Raw genomic sequence first — 25,327 nt, 5'->3', positions numbered from 1 at the left:
GATCTGCTGAGCTCCACATGCTTACATTAATTTTGGACTCTTTTCTGCGTGATCTCTTCATAGTTATGTCCTTCCTGTTCTCTGTAACATCCTGCCACCACTTCATAAAAACCTAAATCTGTAGGACATAAGAGAAACCATGGCTAACAGTGAGAACAACTTGCAAATCTCTTAATTTATATCTTGAGAACATTTGGCAAGGAGCTAGAGGAAACGGCAAGTAATGGCTTTGCAGGAAAGGGGAAGGTTATTTTTAAGAGGTTTGTAGGAAAAGGCCATGGAAGCTAGGCATAAAGATGATGCAGCTACAGACAGCACTGGTGGACTGTGAGATGCCACAAAAAGGATACACTAGAAAGTGATGGCAAGCATGGCAAGGAAGGCAAAGCACAAGCTGGAAGCCAAGGCCAGGAGGTTTTGAAGGGGTCCAGTGAAATGATGTCAATTTTGCTCAGACCCACCAAAAAGCTTCTCGTGCAGGTTCATGCTGTGGCAGTGTTGTTTGCATCACTGCCTCACTGGGAGAGGCAATATTATGTCCCACTGACACAGCAGGACAGTGCAAACATTGCAACACTATGTCAAGACATCACTCTCCACTCTGTGCTATATAAGGAACTGGCTTGCCAAGCTCTGCAAGGTACGGTATGGCTGACCCGGTGGGTTTGCTCACCAAGCCACAAGGCCACTAGTTTGAAAACTAACTACTAATATTCAAAATGAGGTAAGGATTGGTCTAGCCTCTTCTATGTTTATAAAGGACTGAGAATTTTTTTTTTTTTTTTTTTGCCCAGCCACAAATATCTCAAAATAGTTTTTGTTTAGTTTTCAAAATATTCCTGTAGGAACCTCCCCTGGGAGTTTAGGAAATAAATAGCTTATCCTGGACAGACTATTTATTTCCAGGATGTTTACTCGTGCAATCCATGTGATTGTAAAGTGCCTCCATTTCTCAAGCTCTCTTTCAGTTCCTTAGGGGCACATAATTTAAACCTAGCAACTTTCCCCATATACTGACAGACTGTTATTCCTAAATATTGAACTGGTAGCTCCAATTCTCTATTCATAGTGCAATTATTAATGCGGCAAGAGAGGGTGGTTTATGATTAGGTTTGAAATGTCCAGACTCCCTGGAACCACGAGTTCAAATCCCGGTGAGATCAGCCCTTCGCCCCTCTGTCTGCGCTAGATGCACTCTACGACCTCAGGTCACCCACATAAAGCCCTGAAATTAGGTCTGTCTGATCAGCTTAGAATTTAAAGGTCCACAGGTCACGCTTTGTCAAAATGGGCTACCCCATGCCTGTGCTTTCTCTACAGTGTTGTGATAGCAGCTGTTTACTGCCACCCACCACAGAGCTGACTTGCAATTCAGCGGGGCTGGTGCAGTCCAGCTGCTTTTCTCTGTCGACAAAAATTACGGTCCTCCACCTGAACCATACCATTTCAGACCAAAGCAATTGTCATCTAAGAGCTGATATATTGAAACCACTTGTTTTAGGATAAAATGCTGCCATTTACACAGTTGTTAGCTGCAAACACAGTGAAATTCAGACTGCAGTAAAAAAATCTTCAGTTTATTCTCACTACCTATTTTCCTAAAAGAAGAGCTTTTTCATGGCAGATTTAACATTTGTTTTCTCCTTTATATTTTGGGCAAGAGAAGCAGTGAGAAAATAAAATCAGGATGGGAACAGATACACTCCATCAACGTACATCCACCTTGTGACAGATCCTCAATGTGCCTTAAGCAGCCATGTGAAGCCAATTAACCACTAGATGTATTTTTGTGATTGAAATAGACAGCAAGCAGCAGAGATTAAATAGCAATAAACATAGCGCATAGATAAATTGGCTAGCCCATTTTCCTATGATTAATTCATCCTAGATTTCTATTTAGTAGTTTATTCAGTTAGCAGTACTACTGAAATTCCTAAAAAATGCTAAATGTGTGATTTAGGTAGTCTCCGCAGCAAAGAATGTTGGGAGGCTAGCAGGGCTATAAGAAGTGAAGTAGCAGCTGAAGCCAGATCACCTGAGAAGCAGAGGAAGATATCAGAGGGAACCTGGTAGGTTTGGTAAGGCTGTTTTCTTTTGTCAAAGTTGCTGCAAGATACATTCTCTGTGGTAGACTGACAATCTTAAATGGTTTCTTTTTCTCTGTTGTTTTTAGACTTCTCCCCTCCTTTATCTATAATGGTGTTATAAAACAACTGAACAGAAAAAGTTTGTTGCTTGTATATATGTATCTCTAAAGCAGAGAATAGTGTGTGTGGGGGGGGGGAACCAAAAACATTTTGTTGTTTTTCTCAGAAGCTTTGATTGAAAATGTTCTTTAAAAACTAACTTTAAGTATCTTTTAATTGACCATCTAAACTTTAATGAGTAAGGGGAAGGCACCAAAATGTATAGCTGAGGATGAGCTGGGGGGGGGAGGTTGCAAACTCCTTATTCCCTCTCTAAGTTTAATCAGGCAAGCTTACTGCCAGTAAGTGTCTATGATAAAGACTAAAGGAAGTCAATCTGGCTGAACAGGAAAGGAAGAAGGCAGTGTCTGTAGGCTGAGTGCTGCTTGTAATGTGTCACACAAGCTAGCACTGCTAAGGAGTAAGAGAAGAAATGGGTATCTAAATAGAAGCGATAATGGGGTTTTATCCACACACCCCCCCGCCCCCCCCCCCCCCACACACACACCCCGGAGAAAAAAAAAAACACAAAACACCTGACTTGCTGTGTTGAAGAGTCAGTGCTCTACCTCTTGCCTCCTGCTCTTTAGAAATATAAAGTGGGTGTGAAACTCTGCTAAACTCAGACCCTACACAGGTGCAAAACATTGACAAGGAATGGAGAACTGATGCCTTTTACTTCAGTAGACATATCTCCCTGTCCTCCTGTGTCCCCCTTAGTCATGATGTCCCCCAACCCCCACCAAGGCCTTTGATCTATAGGGCTTAGAATATGGGCACTTAAAACATATTGCCTCCTTGATGAGCTTCATGCAATCAACCTCCATGAAATACCTGAACTGCCTCATGAAAGCGAAGAGTTCAACAGTTGCTAGAAGTACTTAACTGCTCATCTAATTAAGACATTTATCTTAAATATATCTTAAACTGGATATATTTATCTTAGGCTTCTCCATGTGTAAGAAGTCAAGTTCCTTTTTGTTGGGGGTTGGCAAATGGTTAGGGGAAACGCTACTAACAAACAACAGTGCCATTGTTGTAAATTCAGTTGAAAACAGACTTGCACAGAACACAGTTGTTTTAAGATCAGAAGAAGTAAGCCAAATATCAACTAAGTAGGAGGGAATGAGAGGTTTGTGAGCCTCCTTTTAAGAAAATAAGAGAAACAAAATGGCAACTGGAGTAAGAGATGCTTGCTTGAATCCAGAACTTCTCTGCACATTTCTCTAGAACACTTGAATTTTTGCTACGCTATGGTAATCCCTCTGGCATGTAACAGTTTTCATCTACCTACCCAGTGTTAGCAGCTGAAACCGCAAAAGTATATTATTTGTATACTCTGAAGGAGAAAACACTGTCTTAATGATGTTGCAGTTAATGAGATCTTTAAAAATTCTAGCATATGTGGAGCTCCACGTGCAGAGGGCTGGGACAGGTGTAAGTGTTGTTTGTGTGACAAGCTGTCTTCTAATGTTCTGTTTTCAACATGGCTCTTCCAAACCCTTGAAGAACACTGATCTATACAAGAGATAAATTCTATACAAAAGATAAATTCCATGTAAAGACAGAATGCAGACATGAAAATAGGAACACCTTGGATTTGTTTTTGCAGCAGCTGAACATGGCACCTCTTTCTATGTGAGCAATGACACAATTTTCTCTTCTTATTTTCTTAAGGCAATAAACCTGACTTCAAGATGTCGGAGGAAGAAGATTCTTTTCTGAATGTTAAAAGATCTCTGAAAAAGAGAATGGTGAAACACAGCACTCCAGTGGACTCAGTGCTTTCAAGAACAATGCCATCTCTTACAGATCTGACAAATCAGTCAATCAAGGACCAAGATGCCAGTAAGACAGTTTATGGATCTCCAGTGCCAAAATCAAATCTAAGTAGATCATTAGCTCAAGTATCATTAGCACGTGTTGAAGCATACATCCCTCCTATGTCCCCGAAAAGGCTTTCAACAGTGTTTGACTCACAAGAATTAAAGAAAGACATAAGCCAAAGTTCTCGGGTTGTATTTTCTAGAAGGAGGCTTTCCACGGTGTTGGCCTCTGATGAATCAAATGAAGAGCCAAGTGACAAGGTTGTCCCAAAAGTGGAAACTCAAGCTCCCACCAAAGCATCTGAGGAGGCTGTAGTAAATCCCAAGAGTGGACCTTCATGGCTTATTACTGGAATACCAGGGATAAAAGATGTCCCGATACTAAAAAGTAGAAAGAAGAAAATTGATAAAGCTCTTGTGGTAATTGCTTTCCCTTAGTTATAAAATAGCTAAGCTATAAAATTTCCTACCAATGCTGAATATATACAGAACTTTCTAGTAATATGGGAATATTTTAGTTGTGGAACATCTCCACAACTTTACTAGTGAGAACATATATTTATGAATTGGGTCATAACCTGCTAGACTTTGTGGTGTCATTCCTAATCACAGACTAGATGGGATGCAGTCTTCCAAACCTGTACTTGCTTCACCTTGTGAACTTGCATGATGAGTTGTGTACACTAGTGCAAAAGTACATTTTTTAACATCTTTCTTTAGGAGAAACTTAAAAACGGGAAGAAATCAGTGATTTAAATTTTCAAGTTTCTTAATGTTGGCAAGTTAACTAGAACTAGAGAAACAAATAATCTACTTCTTTCCTTATTTAATACAAATCGTCGTGCTCTGTAAAAAGAACATCAGTCATTGCAAATGGGGTCTTGTGTGCAGTCCTTCAATTAGTGTAGGGTTTCCTGGGGAAAGCTTAGATTAATAGACCATATGCAGGTCTTTATTTTTCTGTTCTGTGGAGCATGAGAACTCAATTTCCTAGAACTTTGATTATTGGTAAGGGCCCTGTGGAAAGCCCATAGAAAGGATAGGGAGGCAGCAGTTAGACTCTGAAGGCTGTCATGTCAGTGTGAAGCCATCAAATTCTGTTCTGATTTGTTTGTTTTCCCCTGTACCATATTGTTCATGGGTGTGTTGGAAACTCAGGAAAACTTGCCCACTCTGAGAGTAAAGGCTTCGTAGCTTAAAAAAAAATGGAGAACTTCAGCCAAAATCCAGCTGGGTTCATAATGCCTTTGTGTATGTTTTTTTTTTTTTTTCCTAAAAGCAGGTGACATCTGAATGGATTAGATTGACTAAATAATATTTTCTTTTCTATAACAGAGAAAGAAACAAACAGAATGGGTGCTTCGTCAACTTAAAAACATTGAGGAAGCTACTGAACATGAACTGACAATTGAAGAAGCTTGATTGAACTACCTATGGAATTAGTGCTATCACATCCTTCTTGTGGGAATAGCTGGTTCCAATAAATCACACACCTGACTGTAGTGCCTGTTAGACTTCCTCTTTCCTTCCAAAATGTTCTTTCTTTGTTTTTTTTGTGATTCTTTTTGCCTCTTAATCTAGGAGGAGTCAGGTACAAATTAAGAAGTGCCTCTACATGAGAGCCAATGTTAATTTATAATGGCTGAAGGTCTAGAACAAAGGGAGGGAGAACTTTGTGTAAGAAACATTCTTCATCCTGCCACAGCTCTTCCTAACCATACTCTTTTGTATAGCATTCAAATCTGCTAGGGTTGCTGATGTTCCTTAAGTGACAAAGTCCTAGTAGCCACATAGAGTGCAATCCTGGTTAGCCAAAGGAGAATCTCCTCATCTAAAGAGTAATCAAAACTGATGCAATCGGGAATGTTTTTGCTGCTAGCTGGGGAGATGAGGAAATAGTGAGAGGCACCAAGGAGGGAGGCCAGCCTCTAGAGATTACTAATTAATGGCAGTTTGTTTTGAAGTTTTGGTTCAAAATGAGTTTGCCCCAGCTGCAGATTGTAAATGCACCTTACTGTTGCATTGGAGGTCCTTAATGCTCAGCTGTGTGCTTTGAGGGGGTATGAGTTTTCTGTTTTTCTTTGGAGCTGCTGCATGGGGCGGGGAGAAGGGTGCCTCCCTGACAGGTGCATTGGCAAAATGGCAGTTTAGCTCACAGAAGCTCTTTCTGAAGCACCAGTCAAGAAGTGATACAAAAAGCATAATGCTCATGTTAGTTCCTGCTGCTGTCTGTTACTTAATCTTTAGGCAGAGTTTAACACTTCTAAGTGATCTATGGGGTATCAGCAGCAGGGATCCAGAACAGATTTACCACATGAACGCACATATCCCTGCACTTGTGTGGTGCTAGCACATGCACTTTCCTGGCTATACTGGTTTTGCAGCCTGGCCCAGGCATGACCTCATTACCCCAGTGGGGAGAGGTCCCGTTCAAAAGAAGCTGCAAATTAAGGATGGAGGCAAGGGAAGCTTTTCCATTTCCTTCTCACACGCTGAAACTTGTAATATCTCATGTCCAAGATGGCAGAGAAGCAGAAGCATGGCCCAAGCCAAGGTCATGAGACAGGCTAACCAATAGCAGCTGTGTTATGCTCAAAAATGCAAGAGTGGAGTTGTGGTTTTACAACCTCTCTCAGGATTTAAAAGGAATTAGGATGTTTTTGCTAATGATTCCTGAAGTGAAACTCTTTAGAGTTTCTCAGGAGAACAGCCTTGTCTTCAAACCTGGCTTTCTGCAGTAGTCAGGCAGTGGGGCAATGTTGCCCCTCAGGTCACGAGCCAAGGCACGCTCACTTGGTTTGATGTTTAGTTAATGTTCTGGTATTTGTTTGTATGTGTTACCCAGGCTGCTTGTCTGGCCTCCACAGGTTCCTCTGGCAACCAGGGAGCTCCTGGCTGATGTAGATCCCAAGCTGTTTTTGAGATAAAATAGGCACGGTTGCAGATGTGCTGCTATTCCCCTTGAGCTTGCAGGCATTTCATCAGCATCTATGATTTGTGCCAGGGGCTGAACTAAGATCAGGCAAGTGCAAGGTTAGCGTAAAACCCTCCTCTACCCCTGGGACAAGCACAGATTAGTCTGAACACATGAGCCAATGCTTAATCCAAATGACCCAGTTCTGTCTCTTGTTTATTTGTACCTTCCCAGATAGCCAGTTCCACTTGTTCATTCTTCAGGCTTCTCATCCTGGTCTCAGAAAGTCTTGATGCTGCTTCTGCTTTTCTCTCTCCCAATCACCTCTCAAAGTCACTCTTGGCTTCTGCCTGAGCCTATCCAGTTCCTTGGTCTTCAAATGTTTCCATCTAATGTTTTCTCCAATCTGGCCTCTAGTGGCTTCCTTCCTTGTAAGACACAGAAGTCTTCTGTCTTCCATGCCTGCTCTTCACTGCTGGATTCCTTGTCCGTCTGATACCTGATCTGATACCCTCTGATACCCAATGTCAGTCTTCTGCCAAAACTCAGACTTGGCTGTCATACCCCTAAGTGCCTTTGTCTACTTAGGTTGACCCCCAATGTGATGCTAGGCCAAGTGGAAAGGTCATTAAAGGCCAATTGGATCAAGTTCCAGCCCTTAGCAGGCCAGGGATGTAGTTTCTGGGAAAGTCCTTCTCAGACCCTGCTTCGGGCTACATCAAATGCAAGAGGAATCCAGGGAATATGGCTGCTTAAGATCTATGAACTCTTTGGGTTTGTGCCAACTGCAACGCAAAACTTTCTAAGATTCAGAACACAGTAAATGCTGGGAAAGTTTTCCAGAAAACAAGGCTGCCACCCTGCCAAATTCATGGAACTAGTTGTTGCCAATAAAATCCCAGAGGCTTTCCTCAGTGGAGGGAAGCAAATTGCCCAGAGTGGTAACACAGAATTGACTTTGGGTCTTTGCAAGTCCTGAAGCTGTATCAGGCAGACAGACGCACAAAACTATGGGCTTTCAGGATTTTGGAAACCACTTCTATTTCCTCTCTTTGGAATGTTTAAAAAGAAATACAAAAGACTGTATAGCATTTATCTCGCAGTAATGTAGGTCCTCATGAATTTGCTAAAGTCACAATATTGCTCTCATGCCTTTCATGAGAAAATATTAATAGAATTAATTGGTGCTTCAGGGGTTTTCTGAAATGTGTCTGATACTCTACATCAACAGTATTATTGTTAATTATAGATTAGAATACCAAGGGACTTCAACCAGACCTATACGGTACTAAACTACACATTATCCCCTAGTGAATGATGTTCCCAAAGAAAGTCTTGTCTCTAATTTTCAAAAGCCAGGATGTTAGGGAATATGAAACTACATATAGCAAGCTACACATACAAAACTACACTGCTATTATTGCACTTCACGTATAAGTGTATCCATTGGAGCAAAATGAAGGAAAAAACCCAAACTAGTATTTATTTTGTTTACAGGGTTTGCACTTTCATTTGTTTCTCCAGTAGACTCCCAAGTCTACTGGAGTTTAATGTTTAAGTTTAATGATACAGCTAGTTTTCTGTTCTAGTATACACATATACTTTGAAAAGAATAGGCTTTGAGAGAGGCACTAGTAGTATGCAGTTTCAATGTTGTTTAATGTTCATCCTCTAGTGGCAGCAGTGGCAAATTACTGTTTGGTTAGCAACTCTCTTCATGTGCAAAGTTCCTTTATGCATATTTATATTGCAGTATCACCACAGTGTAAAAAAAAAAAAAAAAAAAACTTAAAGGAAGCCATAGAGTCCAACACCTCCAAAAAATAGGCCTCTAATTATTAGTGACCTTAAGTATGGATTGCAGGCGCTGAGGCTGGAAAAGATTAGGGACTACAGACACCAGATTCTTATGAGAAGATAACACCCAAGGCATCATGTTTTGTAAAATAAAAAGACCTTTTTCTGCATGGATGAATGTAAACCAGAGTTGCAACAGGTTCTCGAGCCTTGCTCTTGTCCTGGATTTCAAATGCAACACTGAACATGTTTGAAAGTTCATAACAGCCTTCCCACTGAGGGTGCTCTTTTAGGGCAGTATTTTTCCTTTAGGAGCTAAGCTATGACCTTGACCTAGGGAACTGTTTTCAGTACACTTGTCTCTGAACGGATATTACACAATCTACCTGCTGATGGTGACTAAGCATGATGTTGGATGGAGAAGAACAAAAACACTACCAAGAACAGAGGGAAGAGACAGAAATGTCTTCACCCTGGATTTATTAGCTCAGCCTTGTTCCCACTGAAGCAATGGTAACACTCCTGTTGACAGAGCTCGGAGTGCTCTACCCAGCTGCAGTGCTTCTGTAGGAGGCCAGACTGAAGAGAAAAATGTTTAGCACACATATTTAACATATTTCAGATTTAAATAACAGAGAACTGGCAACTAAGTTACTTTTTTGCTCATCATAGTGAACAAGTTTAGGATAACTAGGAAAGGTGGAAAACTCTTAAATAAAAACAGATTCTTTTTTTTTCTCTAAATCACAACACAGTTACATTCCTGCTATGGACAAAACCCCGAGTAATAAATCACACAGCAGTATCACTGACCTGTACTCCGGTGTGTTTTGTTCTATAAGACATACAAGCACAAAAGTCTCCCTTAGCTCCATCTGTCGTTGCAGTCCACAATGCCTATTAAAACAGATCACTCCTCAACACTTCTGACCTATTAGAAAAAAATGAACAAACATACTGAAGTTTTGACTGAGCCTAGCAGCACCTAGAAAAGTTGGGCCAGTTGAAGCTATTTGCTAACATTTTCAAATGTTACTAAAAACTAGACCTAGGCACAGATCCTAGGACCCCACCTAGGAGGTAGCCCTCCCCCCCCCCAAAACCTCAGATCTGCTGCTCAGTCCTTGTACTGCTATGTAGGTACCTTATGCCCCTATACAATGAAATTTTGTTTGATAGTGCAGTCAGTCCCAGTGGGCATGCAAACCCCATAGAGCTTGACAGCAGCTCCTGGTTGCCAGCCTCATGGGTCTGCCCATGCACGTGATCTCACAGTACTTTACATCAGTCCCACCCCTCCACCCTGAAATGGGATGTGTGTGCAGGAGATGTGTAGCAGACACCAGTCAGACAGGAGGTATATCTATCTGCCTTTAGTTTCAGCAGCCCACAGGATAAAACTCCAGGAAGTGAGAGACTGCATTTCAAATCCCCTTCTCATCTGAGATAGGACCTTGAAACCAAGAGTCCTAGGTCACAAGGCAGTAATCGCCATCTCTAGACTTACTGCAGAGTCAGGGCTTTTAAGTGTTACCTGTCAAAGTTGTTCTACTTTGCCTAAGTATTCATTAAAAAAGAAGATTGAACTTGCGTTATAGGTCAGTGACTCACTGTCTTGCATCTGTAGTATTTAATTTCTTTGGGGGTTTGTGGGTTTTTTTCTGTTTTAATTCATTTTTATTGAAGAAATGGAAAGAAGAAGGGGGAAAACCATCCTTCATTATTCCCAGGGAGTGAAAAAAGAAGGAAATAAATCATATATTTTCTGCTTCTTACTGTTGCTGCCGCTTTGATCCCTGTTGTTGTCTTCCATTTCATCCTTTTGGCCTTTCCTAGCTCTAAATGTCCTCTTCTAACTGGCTTCTGCTTTCAGCCTTTCACATCATTGCAGGTTTGTCCCCTGTAGTGACCCTCTTCTACTGGCAGATACCATAAGCCTCCTAAAGCTTACATCTTACTTCTTCTCCTAAAGAGGAGATGCCAGGGGAAAAGAAATATCTCATACCTCTAGGGTAGGAAAACAAAGGTTCTCTTCCTAGAAATGGAATAATCCAACTTTCTAGTATGGAAAGGTGATGTGAATTCAGATATAGGAATGAAAGTATGGGCAGCACCGCTGACAAATTTACTGAGAGAGGAACTGGATCCAAAAAAGCACTTAAAAGACGCCTAGGTAAAATGGGTTTCAAAGTATACTTCCCAGCCAAGAGAGCACCAAGCAATTTATTGCATCACACAGCATGCAATTAAATCAAACTGGTGCTGCATGAGAGTATTCATACAAAGGAGATGGGTGCTTTAGCACTTGTTGCTCCTCTCTAAGAAAAAAACCACACAAAAAACCAAAACCTGCACAAACCATAGCTCAACAACAGCAACAGGCTTTGCCACCATGGGAGGGAAGCCATTACAATTAGACGGAAGGCTTAAAACTGCAATCAAAAACTTTTAATTACAACACATATGCTAATGTGGATATGTGTTATAATTGTAACTGTGCTAGAGGGAAGAAAGAAGGGGCGGAACTGGGATGGTGGAGAAAGAAGTGCTATTTGGTATCCTGAATGCCCCTGACTAGCTCAGAAAAAGTCCACTGAGACCATAGGATTGGAAATTACCCTACAAAGGTTATGATGCAAGCATACAAATCAATAGTGTATCCTGACCTTGACTAGTCCATTCAGTAGCAGGTGGGTTTTTTTGGCCACAACCGGGTGATGATAAAAATTGATTAAAGAAAACAAAACACAGAGCAAAGCCCTTACATGAGACCAGCAAAATGAAAAGACTGTGATGACTACGTTTGGAGAAGAGATGAATAAGGCAAGCAAGAACACAGCAGCAGTCTCATGACACCTAAAATGTCAGTTGGCCATTCCAGTTTCTCAGAATGCAAAATCAGTGGAGTTAAAGGCAAATAAGACTTGAACTGATACTTTTAAAAGGTGAGGCTTTTTGCATGTACTTAATAAGTCTGCAGAACATGTTTTCACTAGATAGGTATCCTTGAGACTGAGAAAATTATCAAATCAGAGGGGGGAAAAAAGTGCTATATATGAAAACGTAGAAAACTACATTAAAAAGAAGGTGGTGTTGCGGGGGTTGTTTGTTTTTGTCGTGTTGACATATGGTCAACCAGTCACTGATTGTAATAACAACAGCAACAACAAAAATAAAATTAAAGTCTTACTTTTATAGCTACACATATAAGAATTTCTACAACAGCTTGATTAATCAGATTTCATGAGAGAAAAGCTTTTGAGACATCTAATAATTCTTCTCTGTTTCTGTCTTAGTTTTCACAACTGACCTATCATCACCAAGCTGTGGGTCACTAGAAGTTTTATTCTCTTCCATGTGGTTTTGCCACAGAAGGCAAAATCATGGTGATTTATTGAATGCAGTCACATTCCTATTTGTAAAGAGAGGCACCCTGCTTTCATCTGTAACGAAGTGCCTTGACAATCTAATATTGGCTTTTTGCTTTGTTTCATTATACATTAATTATATTGATTTTTTTTTTAATCCACTAACCCTGTGTGATCTCTGTGTTTGATGGCAGAGATTATTTATACAGTAGGTCAGGCAAATATTCGTGTGACATTCAATCTTATCTCCAGTGTGATTTTGATATAATAACAGGTTGGATTAACCCCTTCACATCTCTATTTGAAAAATGTGCTCTCCTTCAAGGAGCCTTAAAACTGCTGACAAGTAGAGTTAGCAGCTTCAGTTTTCTCTAAAATGCTTTCTGAGGTGTATTGGCCCAAGAGTAGGTGCCACACATGGTGACATGCCTGAACAAGGGTGTTGTGTCTCACAGTTACTTTGTCTTCATGCTGTTCTCCCACCTCTTCCCCCAGAAAGCAAGCCCTGCCCCCCCTCCCAAGCAGAGGCCAGCGCCTCTGAGCATCTTTGCTCCTCTGGACAGCGTGAACTTGCCTATACCTCACTGTGGATCCCCTGCAAAGAGTTTGAAATAGTAAATACATGTAGATTAAGGCTGCAGTGAGCATCAAAAGCTTTCACACTTGATAACTGTCAGACACTAATTCAACGGTGGTGATGTTTAAATATCTCAGGCAACCCTGAATCCCAGCAGCAGCTTACCTGGTTTCAGTTCTCCATGCAAGCCTCAAGCTCTCTGGAACTGACTGAAGTCCCAGAGTCCTATCTCTCGTCCTCTGGGGAAACAGCAGAGGCTGTGAAACCTGAAAAAAAAGTACTCTTAGTATTACTAGCAACAATATTATAATAATAATTAATAGCAATGATATTGCTGAAATCAGAAATGCCCCAGGACAAAAGGCAGGGACAGATTTCTTGACAAAAGCAGCTGGGCAAACTGTTTTATTTTTGTAAGAACCAGTGCAGAAGTGAATAACCTAAATGTGGAAAACAACTGTAAATTATCCAGAGAAATGTGCCCTCCTGTTTTAACAGCATATCATTTTGCTGTCAGTAACAGCCCTCTTGCTCTCTTGGTGAGAATTTCAGGCTGCTGTTGTCTTCTCTGCCTGCAGCCCTGCCCCCTGTTCCTGTAGCAGGCACAGTTCAGGCATGTCTGCCCCTAGTTTTGGCTTCCCACTTCATAGGATGGATAACCAGAGAAAATGGACCTCTTGACTTACTGTGGTCTGGGTCCTATGACTTATTCCTATTTTTATTACATTTTTAAAAGGATAAAAAGATGAAGGAATGGCATTTCAGATTCTAGTACTAACAGCCAAAGATACTCATGGAGGAGAAAAGCCTCCATGAAGCCTCAGAAGAAAAGAGCAGGAATTTGAAACATCAGGGGCTCCTCCATTTTTGGGTTAGCAAGTAAGCTCCTTTAAAAATCCAGCCTCTCTACTGTGAAAGAGAATATCTCCTGTTGCATTTGATAAGGTATAAACTGATATAAATGAATTATTGTTGGCTGTTGTCCCACAGACACTTTTCCCCTAAGTTGTGTAACAGGCTGTGACTGTGATGCCCCTGGTCTGGGGCTGGATCTCACTTTTTCTCCATCAGTACTGCCTACTTTTCTCCCTACTGCATGTGAAAAGGCTTGTGACTGGAAAGCCATGTATTAGTTTGGGGAGGAAAGGGGAGTTTCATGTGCATCCTGGCATTTAACCCATGTGACAGACCCAGACATTAAAGTAAGCAGTAGCCTTCTGTTACTGTCTCAAACTGTCCTTCACATGAGATGCCTTAATATGTATTTGAAAGCCCTATTATATTTAAATTGCTTTTAGAGTAAATCTCTGGGGAATTTACCTTTTCCTTTATCAGCATAAGACAGCCAACCACTTAAGAAAGTAAACCTAATGGTGGTGAAGGCTGGAGACTCATGTCATCAGTGCCTGCAGCCCTCAGGGACTGCAGTAAAGGGCACATTACTTGGTTGGTGATGCTCTTTTCTGTTACTGGGCCCAGAGAGACACAGTGGCTGAAGAATACAGAGAGATTTAAACAGCTGATGCTAGTTTAGGTGCCTGGACCCAGTGCTAAAGGGTTCATTTACATTTTTCAAAGTCACTGCTAAGCCATAGCTCACTCTGGTAGGCACTGAAAAGCCTTCATTTCCATAGCTGGTCTCAGGGAATACCCCTACCTGGGGTTAGTAATGCTGACTACAGCAGAATGGATAAAGCAGAAGCTTTTTCATATTATCTCTTCACACAGGAACTCACACTCTGCAGCATGCTTTCAGCTTTACCTCTTGTCAAAGTGTTTCTGGATTATTTCTCCAGCTACGTAAACTCACACTTGTGCCATCACTGCATGGAGCAGCTGGCCCATGGTAGGACGACTAAAGGAGGACTTTAACCTGTCTTGCCAGAAGAGCTCAATAGTTCTTAGAAAATAATTATCTGGCTGGTCTATGCACGCACAACACTGTGAACAAGGTGTTTTACTCAGTGCCCAAACACTTTGGGTGCCACCAAGGAAATAAATTACTTTTTCCTCTCTTTTTTTGAACCTGATGACCCATGATTTGATGCAGAAAGTCCATAGGCTTCCCTAGCTATAGATGCCATGAGACAGCCTCTCACTTTTCGTCTCTTACTAGAGTTTCTGCAGGTTTAGTTTTAGGTATTTATAAAATATTTTCCACATTCTAGCAAAATTAATTTCTGGAGAAAAGAAATAGCAAAAGTCAGTCTGCAAAAGTTAGAGAATATTAGTGCAACACAAACTTGGAACACCTCATTACCTGCATCCAGATTCTAATTCTAAAAGTCATGCTTACCCAACCAGAATAGAAAAATAATACCAAATGGCATATATGTCGTTGCTGCAAAGTGACAACAATCAATCAATAAATGCTTGAATCAAATTATTCATCAATAACCTAAGCACTGTCAATTACTTGGATAAAAAATTCTTAATAATCCATAGAGCTGAAATAAAGCATTTTTGATAGGGGATAAATGACAGGGAAGGGACTAGTTTATTTGTATTTCTATCATAGCTGTTTCTCTTCATATGCTTGATGCCATATATATATGTGTGTGTGTATATGTGTATCACATAGTAGTTTTGGATATTAAGCTTACAATTCAGGATTAGTTTCTTACCTAAAGAAAAATAATGAGGATATTCCACTGGTTGGTTGGGGTTTTTTTTAAACATATCCAGAGAAGCAGTCCCAGTAAGAAATTATTTGGCAAGTCACTTGAATTTTTGGTGATTAAAGGATAAAGATCGCTTGTACACAAACTTATATAAAACTTTATGTTCTATGAGTCACTCCATGTGGCTTTAAAGAAAAAAAAATCCAAAACTTTATTTAACATGCAAAATGAGGTCATTGGCTAAGAATTATTGAGAAACCAATAGGAAAAGTCTTGTAGAAAAGTAACCCTTGCCTAGGATTCATGTGGTGTTTTTTGACAAGTGGTTGAAATTAGGGGACAACAGTTGAAACACCTAAAAATTACCGTCAAAAGTCTTCAGTAAACACAACTTTACATCATGGAAGTTTTTAACCTCCTGACTCTTATCTGTTTGTGTTCTTTAAAGCAATGTCAGGGTCAGAGATTGAGATTGGTAGATGAGTTGTAGTATTACATCAAACAGAGCCTACATAAACATATACACTACTTTCACTTCATTGCTGTCCCATGGCCTATACAAAAGCATTGCCTTGTTGATTGATACTGCCCTAAGTTATCATAACCTGTTCTAATCTGTGTTCATTACATTTATATAAATGAAATATGAAGGGACTGATTTTTATGGGTCTACCTTTTGTGCAGAAGAACATCTGCTCACAAAGTCTGCTTTAGCAGAGTTTTAGGTTTCCTCAGTTTGATTGTACAAAAGATGGCAAGGGAAAATAGGTTGGGTCATCATTTGGAGTTGACCTGAAATCATAAAGGAAACAAAACAAAAACACCTTCAAAATGTTTTATAATCTACGGTGGTTTTTTTTTGTTATCTTTTGTTTATCTTACTGGGTAAACTGAAAAAATCTGCCTTCGAAAAGGCTGCCAGTTGTCAGGAATTGCCTGGGCAGTTCAGATACTGCCAGCTGACCCACAGCAAGGAAAAACATACCAAAGACCTGAAAACATGATGGTGCTTTGGAAGAATGAGTTTCTTCTGAAACTAATGGAAGTTTTGTGACGTAGGCCTGTACATCAGGCAAGGAGTCTGTTCTTGCATTAAGTGTCTGTCTTCATCTAGTTACTTAAAAATGATGGTGATGAGTTAAAAAATCATTTTTAAAAACATTTCACGTGTATCATTAAAAGCTATTTCCTCTCAGTTCACATCCTTTTTTTTTAAAGACAGAAAAAGCACAGGCAGGACAGTGGCAGTCACTCTGGAGTACAGTCATTTCAGGGGCAAGTAGCTTATGTTAAGCAGTCAGTAGTAGAATGATCCTCAATTCTGTTCATACAAAGCTATCTAGCACAGCAGAGAGACATACATAGATAAGTGAATGAATACATGCATAGACATATACAAATGCATATGAGCTCTTTGGGTCTTTGTCATTTTACAACTGGGTCTACTTTTCATTTGTAATTTTTTTTCATGTTTCTTCATGAAGGGGACTTTGTTTTGCATTGTTTTCTTTTTCTCTTTGAGGGAGGAAAGAAGACATATTTCTGTATTTTTTTCACTTCCTACTGAATGGTAAGAGAATTGTGCTTTTCTAAGAGATTCACAAGAAAAAATTAGAAATGAAAGGGGGAAAAGAGCATTAGAGCTTGAAAAGTCTAATTGCGATGTAAAAATTGTCATGCCCTAGGTTTTCAGCCAAAATTTGCTCCTAGTCAGACACGTGAAGTCCACAGAATTCTCTTAAAATCTGTAAAATTAGTTCTGTTTAAAATGCTTAAAAATGTTAGTGAGTTTTAAGGGCTGCCATCTTTTGTGTATCCAAATAGACATCCCTAAACCAACCTGAATTTAGAAAAAAAAAATTAGATGAAGTATTTAAGTGAAAATGTCTCAAGTTGTAAAAGTCTGTAACCAATAAGAATACTTTTATGAACTGAATTATGAATATAGGGGTTTAAAAATGTACTACATTATAAATAAAAACTTTGGCATCAATACCAGAAAAAGAAGAGCGAATAATAGAACGCTAAAATGCTCTGCGCTTCTGCTTCAACTTTCTTTCACACAAATGATGTATTTACAAAAGAGGAGAACTAAATGCAAAAAAACCAACCAAACAAAAATCATGCTACATTAGATGACTTGACAGTGGAATTTGCTATTTCAAGCTCAGTACATACTGCAAATACCAGGATAAAATAATCTGTTCAGCACAGTGAGGTTTAAATACTTTTGCTTTTATTGTAGTGACAACCGTTGCATGTAAAGGAGAAAAAGAAAGATTTCCCCCCCGCCAGGTGATATATGAGGAGATGGAGAAGGTAACAGGACAGACAGAAAAGCAGATATCTCATTTATTTCTGGACTGTTTGACAAACACTGTTTCCCCCAAGTGCATGTTTTGAGGACTGATACTCCTCTCATCCCAGCAGCAACAGCAAAACTGAGCCCAGACGCGGGAGATCCCTCCAGCTTCAGCTGCGCAGCCCCTCCCGGAGGTTAATGCAAGGACTCCTACGTGCATGCGTGCAGTGGTTACAGGATCCTGATGGCTTTATTACCCTTGGGGCCTCCTCTTTGGTATGTCAGCGTCCTCCTAACCTGCAACCACATGACGAAAATTAAACAAGGGTTTGTTGCATTTGTTGCTGTGGAAATATGAAGTCAGTTGCTTCAGTTTCAATGGGATTTCCCTCCTCCCCTCCCCCCCTCCCTTTTTGTTTTAAACATTTACATTTTTATCAAATGTCAAGAACAGGAGACAGGAGACATTTGTGACAGGCAAAAGGGGAGGGGATACCCCCCACTTATCCGTTCCCCTCTGCCCGTTTCTCCTCCACCCCCGCCACATTTTTCCTTGTTAACTGTGCTAGGGCAGAAAGGTGGGGGCAAGGGAATAAAAGCATTCCTGCATGTCTGGAGGAAAGAAAAAAGATAAAGGGGGAAAGTGAAAGGGGAGGGGAAGAGTGGTCAGGGACTTGAACCACCAGTGAAATGATGCTTCTCCAGCCCTCCTGTTCAGATAATAGTTAACTCGGGGTTAAAGATTAATAGCCAGGCAAAGGACTGTATAAATGGCCCGGGCGAACTGAATGTATGTAAACTGCCTCCTGCTCCTCAGCCTGCTGAGCTACCCTCTCTGTGGTCCCTCCTCATTAGCGACATGAGTAGCCTGCGGTCTCTGCTGCGCCGCTGCTGGCTGCCGTCCCTCCTGCTGCCGGCGCTCCTGGGCCCCCGCCTCGCCGCCGGGGTGGCCCTGCAGCCCATGCACTGCGCCCCGTGCACCCAGGAGAAGCTCGCTCTCTGCCCGCCCGTCGCGCCCGGCTGCCCGGAGACGGCCCGGCAGCCCGGCTGCGGCTGCTGCCAGACCTGCGCCCTCGGGCCGGGCCAGCCGTGCGGGGTCTACACGGCCCGCTGCCGCCAGGGGCTCCGCTGCCACGTCCCCGCGGGAGAGCCCCGGCCCCTCTCCGCCCTCATCCAGGGGCAAGGGACGTGCCTGCCCGCCAGCGAGGCCGGAGGGATGCGCACGGCAGAGCCGGCAGGTACGGCGCGATCGCGTCCCCCCTCCGCGCCGCCGCGCTGGGGAGCTGCGCGCCGGGGCGCTGCGGCAGAGCCCCTCGCCGAGGGGAACGAGGGCTCGGCAGGCGGGATGCGCCCGGGGCCAGTGAAGGCTCTGCGGGCGCTGGGCGTCAGGATCTTGGGGAAATGAGCAAAGTTAGGCAGGCGTTCGAAAAACAGGGAAGACGGACTGCGTTTTCCAGGAAAACGCGCTCCGACCTGTGCGAGGTGAGATGCATCCTGGTGCGGAGCCAAGAGATGTTCGCAGCAGGCTGTTACACCACAGGCAGCAAGCAGGAAAACCCTAAAGCGTGATGATGGGACGATGCAGAATAATCAGAATAAGGTTTCTGGGAAGCCATAGACAGTTTTTCATTAGTAGTAAACAGTAACTAGAGTAGGACAAGCGTTTTCTAAACTTTGCTTATGTCCGCCTCCAAAAGCCACGATAGAGAATGAAAATACCTCAACAAGCTTTGTGCCTGGCTTCATTTCAAGAATAAAACGTATCTGAAGTAGCGCACTGCTAGCCAAACTATCTTTGAGCAAAAAGACATATCAAGCATCTTATGCTATATGATGATCAGGAACTTCTTCAGTGTTATTTCATTATTTTACAGTTTTATGATTATTATTTTCACCATCATTACTGCTATGTTCATGCAGTGGTGATTAAGGTACCTCGGTAGCATTACAGAAATAATCGCTGTTGATTCAAAATAACAATGGCCATTGGTGGCAGTAAGTGGAGTTTCCCTTGTACTTGTGGGGGCAGAGAGGGGAGAGAACAGTGACTAAACTGAGTGTTTAAGCCTCCTGCGGTTAAGAAGGTCTAGTATTTTATTTTATTCTTTCCTTGTTTTTTTTCTTTTTTTCCCTCCTCAATTTTCCACTTCCATTTTTTCTTAAACATTGTCAAAGGGAAAAACAGGTGGTTTTTAGTCCATTGGATGATTGTTCTTACAGCTTTGATCCAACAAGTTCCTTAGACACATGTCAAACTTTTATCCCATGATAAGTCCGTGCAATTGCAAAGAGCTTCTGTTGCTTCCAGTGGGAGAGTTCACATGCGCTGAGCTAGGCACTGGCGTGCAGGCCATGATCAGGCACATCCAGTTTCTGCCATTCCCTGGCTATTTGATCCACTGCAGGCCAGCGTGAGCTACTGCTGGCTCCTGTGAATTGCTTCGCCTTCTTATATGTGAGGCAAGCCACAGAACAAAGTACAGGATGCCATGGGATCAGGTCTGGACCAGTTCCTCTCCTGAATAAAAACTGAAACACATCATGCTGACAAAAATCTAAATTCATTACAAGTTTAACTCCAGCCTTTCCTCATTTAGCAAAGTCTCTACAACCCACTGTGGTATAGAAAGTTTTTTCATTTCTAACAGACTGGCTGCAGCTTCCTCTTTGGGATTAGAGTGATTTCAAAGGATCATAAAATAACCAACTTGTTAGAGAACAGCTGATGCGTCCTTATATGAATTTATGACAAAAGCTTAATTTGCTGTGCTGCCCATGTAATTTATTACTCCTGCAAGAACTACTGCAATGGATCTGCCTTAGATACTACTTTTTGTTGTTGTTGATTCTTCTTCTTTTTCTTTACATTTTTAACTTGGAGAAGTAAATGCAAAAGTTAACTGGAGATGTTCACCTTAATATCATTCCTTTCCAGACTCTACCGAACCTGAGGATATGCCTTTGGAAAGCACTGAAATGACACAGGATCAGCTGCTGAACTATCAGTTGATGTTTCCCATAGGCCAGGACGAATCCATCCCCTGGAATGCCATCACTGCATATGAAAACATGAAAGCAAAGAGAATATCTGAACTCAAGAAATGGAAAGAGCAGGTGGATTTTCTTTGCAAATCTTTCAGAGACCATTTCAGTAGATGCTGTTGATTCAGAATACGAAATTAAAATGGGCATGAAATTCTAGCAGTAACACTGGGATGTCAGTATTTTGGGTAGCCAGCAAACAGAGTTTTGGAATGCTTTCATCAGATGCTTGAGGAACAGGCAAAAATGGCAGGAGTGATAAAAACAGTTGTGCATCAGATATGTCCTATACAGACTCCATGCAGAGGCTGAATCTTTCCCTGCATTTACTATCAGATTATAACATGGGCCCTTAATTTCCAGGAGCCCATATTAAAATCTTGGACTTCTTTTGTGGTTTAGTTAAAAAATAAAAGGCATTTGTCTCTGGTCCAGTGCTCAGTGAAATAAAAGGGAGACTTTACACACAGTTATTGATGAAACACCAATGCAAACCAAAACGTGTTTCTTTCTGATCACAAGGAAACGCTATTAAGGAGATGCATGTAAAAAGACAGAAAGCTCAGCAATTAAAGTAAGCTTTTACCTTCGACACTGCAAAATCGCAGTGGGTAATGGGGGTGTGGGGCCTTTTGAAGCAGGTCCGTTTTCCACTTGAGGGCACCAGAGAACCACAGTTAGACCAGTCCCAGGCAGCCAGCACACCCGCAGCACGGAGCTAGATTAGAATTGGGCACCACAGAAGCCCAGTTTTGTAATGGTCACAGACAAAATGAAAAAAAAAAAAAGGCAAAAACCTACTAACCACCACCCCACCCTAGGAAGCCTCATTCCACACCCAGAACAGGACTTAATCACTGATTTAGTTTGAACTATTATACACAACTGCTGTTAGCTCCAGTTCTGATTTTTAGGCTTCTGCTTTTCTCAACCAGAGCCACAGATAAGCCTGTTGTCTTGAATAGGACCACTTATGTGAGGGGCTGACACGGGGAGGTTTTGCAAAAGCAGAGGATATGATTATTTTCACTCTAAAGTAAAAATATTTGTTCCGTCACTTCTCCTCCCCTTTCACTAATACACAGCAATTGTGACTTCGAAAAAGGAAGTGAGCAAATTGTGAAAATAGCGAATATTGCAAACAGTTCTTCATCCCCATTTCTAGGCACTTTGGGTTAGGGTCTCAGAGCCACAGGGGTGCTCTCTATTCTGCTTTGGCGACAGCTCTGTCCTGTACAAAAGATAACAAACATTCAGATGTTTGTTCTTGCACCGTCTATGTATGTCATGCACCTATTCTCCATACATCAACAGAGCGCAGGGCCATGGCAACCCAGAAAACGTGGCTAGTCTCACGTACACCAGCCTCCTAATGTGCACCTCCCCATAATAGGAGAGATTGTAACCTCTGAGCAGTAATGTGTTTACTTAGTACAGGTTAAATTTCCTTGTGTGGCAATTTAAGGACTTAAATCCTCATGTTTCTGAGGACAGAAAATACCTCAAAGAATAAAAACAAAGGCCTAAATGCAACACCAGATTTTTCTGGCTGTGCTCCTACTGAAACAAGTAAAAACTACATGCAAATTAGTGGTGCAGATTTTTATGACTAATGTATTTTCAGCTTTTTGCTAGCTTTATACTGATCATTTTTTGTTTAGCTGGTTTCTTTGTGATTTTGGTATTGACAACCTTTGCATGGTATTCCTTCAGGGACCTTGTCAGAAGGAGCTCTACAGAGCCCTGTATAAATTGGCGAAGGCACAGCAGAGAAGCGGAGGGGAGATTTACAAATTCTACTTGCCCAACTGCAACAAGAATGGACTTTACCACAGCAAACAGGTACGTGCCTTTTGCCCTGTCTGCTCACAGCAGTGCTGCGACTAGCGTGGCACAGCCAACCCTTTCATAGCCCTCTGCTCCCAAACTCACAAGTTTGCAGCTGCTGGAAAAGCAGGTTGTGAAAACATGGATACTTAGTAGTGGGAGCAGATGGTTTGTCCTTCTCTTAAAAGTGAGCCGCATGCTGTGGGCTGACAGCAATGGAGGCAGGAGTCTTTTCCATTCACAGAACAGGTGCACGAAAGGCCTTCTCCAAAATCTTTTAACCCTGTCTGTTCCCAGGCCAAATCAAGCTCCATGTACCTAATTTGTTAGCATATTCCCAGTTGACATTAATTCATAATATGCACCATACTGCCTGCAAAGCCTATTTAATATATAATAATCACTATGGAGAAAGGAGGCTCTCAGCTCCCAGGCAGTGAAAAACTCACACAGGCAGTGAAAAAACTCTCTGGAGCAAAATTAGCCTTCTGAAAGTAGAACAAAAATACTGATTTGTGCTGCCTATGGATTAGGTTATATGCTCATTTCCGCTGTAGCCTCCAAAAAAGCCATTGCAAGTTACACTGAGAGTAATCTGCAAACCTAACTAAAGCTCCAAACCTCAAGCCACACCCTTGTAACCACAGGTCATGCACACAAATTTAGTAGGTCTGCATAAATCTGTGTCACCGAGACTCCTTGTTTTTGGGCATGGCACCACTGTGTGACTCACAAACATTGTGACCTGGGATCTAATCAGGCACAAACAGAAATCTGTTTAGCCCTCTCCCCAAGAAAAAACCCACCCTATTTGCCTCCTTGCATGAAGAGCCAGACCATCCAGTCCTTGCTCTCGCCCTACCAGCTCATATATTCTGCCTTCCTTCAGTTTCTCACGCTGGAAGATATTGCTGTTTTATACTGCTGTTTACCAAGGAGGGGGCAAACTGTTTTAAATCTAAAGTTGCTGTTGTGATAGCTGAGCTTGGGTCGTGGCTCCCTAACCAAGTGTGTTGGTCAGAGGCTCTGTCAGAGCAGGGACCACCGCATTCAAAACAAGCCTGTGCACGGCAGGTCCCCACCTTCTGATCCCAGTTCTGTCCAACACCTCTACTTGCAGTATCTCACAGGTAACCTTCTGCTTACAGTTACTTATTGCGGGTTTTGTTTTGCTAATAATATTCTAGTGCGAAACATCACTGGATGGAGAGTATGCTGGATGCTGGTGTGTCTACCCCAAAAATGGAAGAAGAATTCCTGGATCTCCAGAAATGAAAGGAGACCCCGAATGCCAACAGTATCTCAACTCACAAGAATAAAACTAAACGCATTAATTCACACCAAGTTTTCTGTGGGGCCTGATCTAGTCAGGAGACATTTCTGTCAGGAGCCGTTTCAGTAAGGTAGTTTTGTGCACCTGATTTTCAGCATATGAGTAACCCCATAAAGTAGCTTTTTTACTGCACTGGGATTACACAGATGCTCGAGTGACAGATATGAGCAACTGCAAGATCAAGTCCTACAATCTTGTATATTTTGTTTGTATAATATTATAGATACCGCCATATGTAAAGCTGTTGAATTATTTATTTCACAGTACGTGTATTTTTGTCTCTGTGTGTTGTTACTAATTTATATCCTCAAACACTTCATAACTTTATATGTAAATACTTAATATTATTGCTCTTAAATGTATGCATCTTATGTTGGAGGAATGTTGCTACTTAAAACTTCAAATGGCATAACTCTATTGGGAAAAATGGCTTGTAAACTTGCATTTTTGTACTATGTATTTATAGATGTAAAACTGAATTTAAAAAAATAGCTTTCAGTAGAGAACATGCTTAGAAACTTATTTAAAACCTGTTTTGTTTATACATCATGTTGCTTTTGCACCTCTGTTTCAATGTCAAGCTGTTTCTTAAAAAAGAAAGTCTAAACCTTGGTTATATACTGAAGCTCCTGATGGGACAGTATTTGTTTCTATTTTCCAAACATATGCACTGGATAAATGGCAAAACACAACAGGATATTCTGTGCCACCTTTGACAGGTGTAAGTTGTTCACATGTTGACATTGTCATGTTATTTAAGATGAGCTATTAAATAATGTCTTCTACACTGTCCCGGTCTCTTGCTTTCTGCATGTTCCTCTTCAGCAGTCTGACCTCGGCAGGACAGTACAGCGGTGGGTGGGAGCATGGAGGAAAACACGCCTCTTGCAAATCTGCCTCCTGAACCCCTAACTCCATTTTCCTGTGATGAGTTTTCTTCTTTTGCTCTCCCTGCCCCGTTCCCCTTCTCCCATCCACTCCAATCCCAGCTCTGCTCTGCAAACCTTTGGCTTGGGCAAAGCAGCAGCCTCAAAGGTTTTCTGGGTAGGAAAGCTGGATGCCTTTCTCCGCTCAAAAGCCCAAGGCAGCAGTATTAATGCATTTAAAAGATAACACCAAGACCAGAAAGAGCCATTTCCTGCACAGAAAGTCAGAGGTTATAAAAGGGAGGCTGGGGAAAAGCCCAGCCTTACTCTTTTTGCTGAAAGCAGAGAAGAGGGTCCCTTGGCTTGGGATGCGGTCCCCTCCCTCCCCCGCATGTTGCTTCGACTTAGTGGTTGCAGAGAAAAAGAGAGAAAGCAAGCGACTGCCCTCCCGGCTTCAAGCTGGTTTTGTCCATGGAGAAACTGGTGTGGGAGTTAGCAAGTCCCAGAGGTGGAAACAGGCTGCACCAACCCTGCCTGAGAAAACAGCCTGAGAGGAGAGTAATAACATTTTCTAAGAGCCTGGCAGGAGGGAAACGGCATAAAATCCTCCTGCCGTTTGTTGGCACAACCTTTGGGTTTTAAATGGGAGCGGGAAGCAGCTTGTAGAA

The 25,327-nt window shown here is 41.8% G+C and overlaps 2 protein-coding genes across 2 annotated transcripts; both read left to right on the top strand.

Annotated features, from left to right (window-relative positions):
* The first annotated feature begins 719 nt into the window (after positions 1-719).
* On the top strand, positions 720-5,507 carry CCDC201 (coiled-coil domain containing 201). The gene is made up of 4 exons (XM_076332103.1): positions 720-724; positions 2,047-2,078; positions 3,864-4,432; positions 5,348-5,507. Exons 1-4 carry the CDS (start codon positions 720-722, stop codon positions 5,432-5,434), a joined length of 693 nt encoding a protein of 230 aa, XP_076188218.1. The 3' UTR covers positions 5,435-5,507.
* Positions 5,508-18,404: 12,897 nt separating this feature from the next.
* On the top strand, positions 18,405-24,583 carry IGFBP1 (insulin like growth factor binding protein 1). Its single transcript, XM_076330727.1, has 4 exons — positions 18,405-18,829; positions 20,527-20,705; positions 22,347-22,475; positions 23,648-24,583. The coding sequence occupies exons 1-4, from the start codon at positions 18,451-18,453 to the stop codon at positions 23,777-23,779; spliced, it is 819 nt and encodes a 272-aa protein (XP_076186842.1). The 5' UTR covers positions 18,405-18,450; the 3' UTR covers positions 23,780-24,583.
* Positions 24,584-25,327: the final 744 nt, after the last annotated feature.

This window comes from Aptenodytes patagonicus, chromosome 2 (assembly GCF_965638725.1).
Source record: "Aptenodytes patagonicus chromosome 2, bAptPat1.pri.cur, whole genome shotgun sequence".
NCBI classification, from domain to species: Eukaryota; Metazoa; Chordata; class Aves; order Sphenisciformes; family Spheniscidae; genus Aptenodytes; species Aptenodytes patagonicus.
The sequence above is the reverse complement of the archived record's forward strand: the minus strand, read 5'-3'. Positions and strand labels throughout refer to the sequence as shown.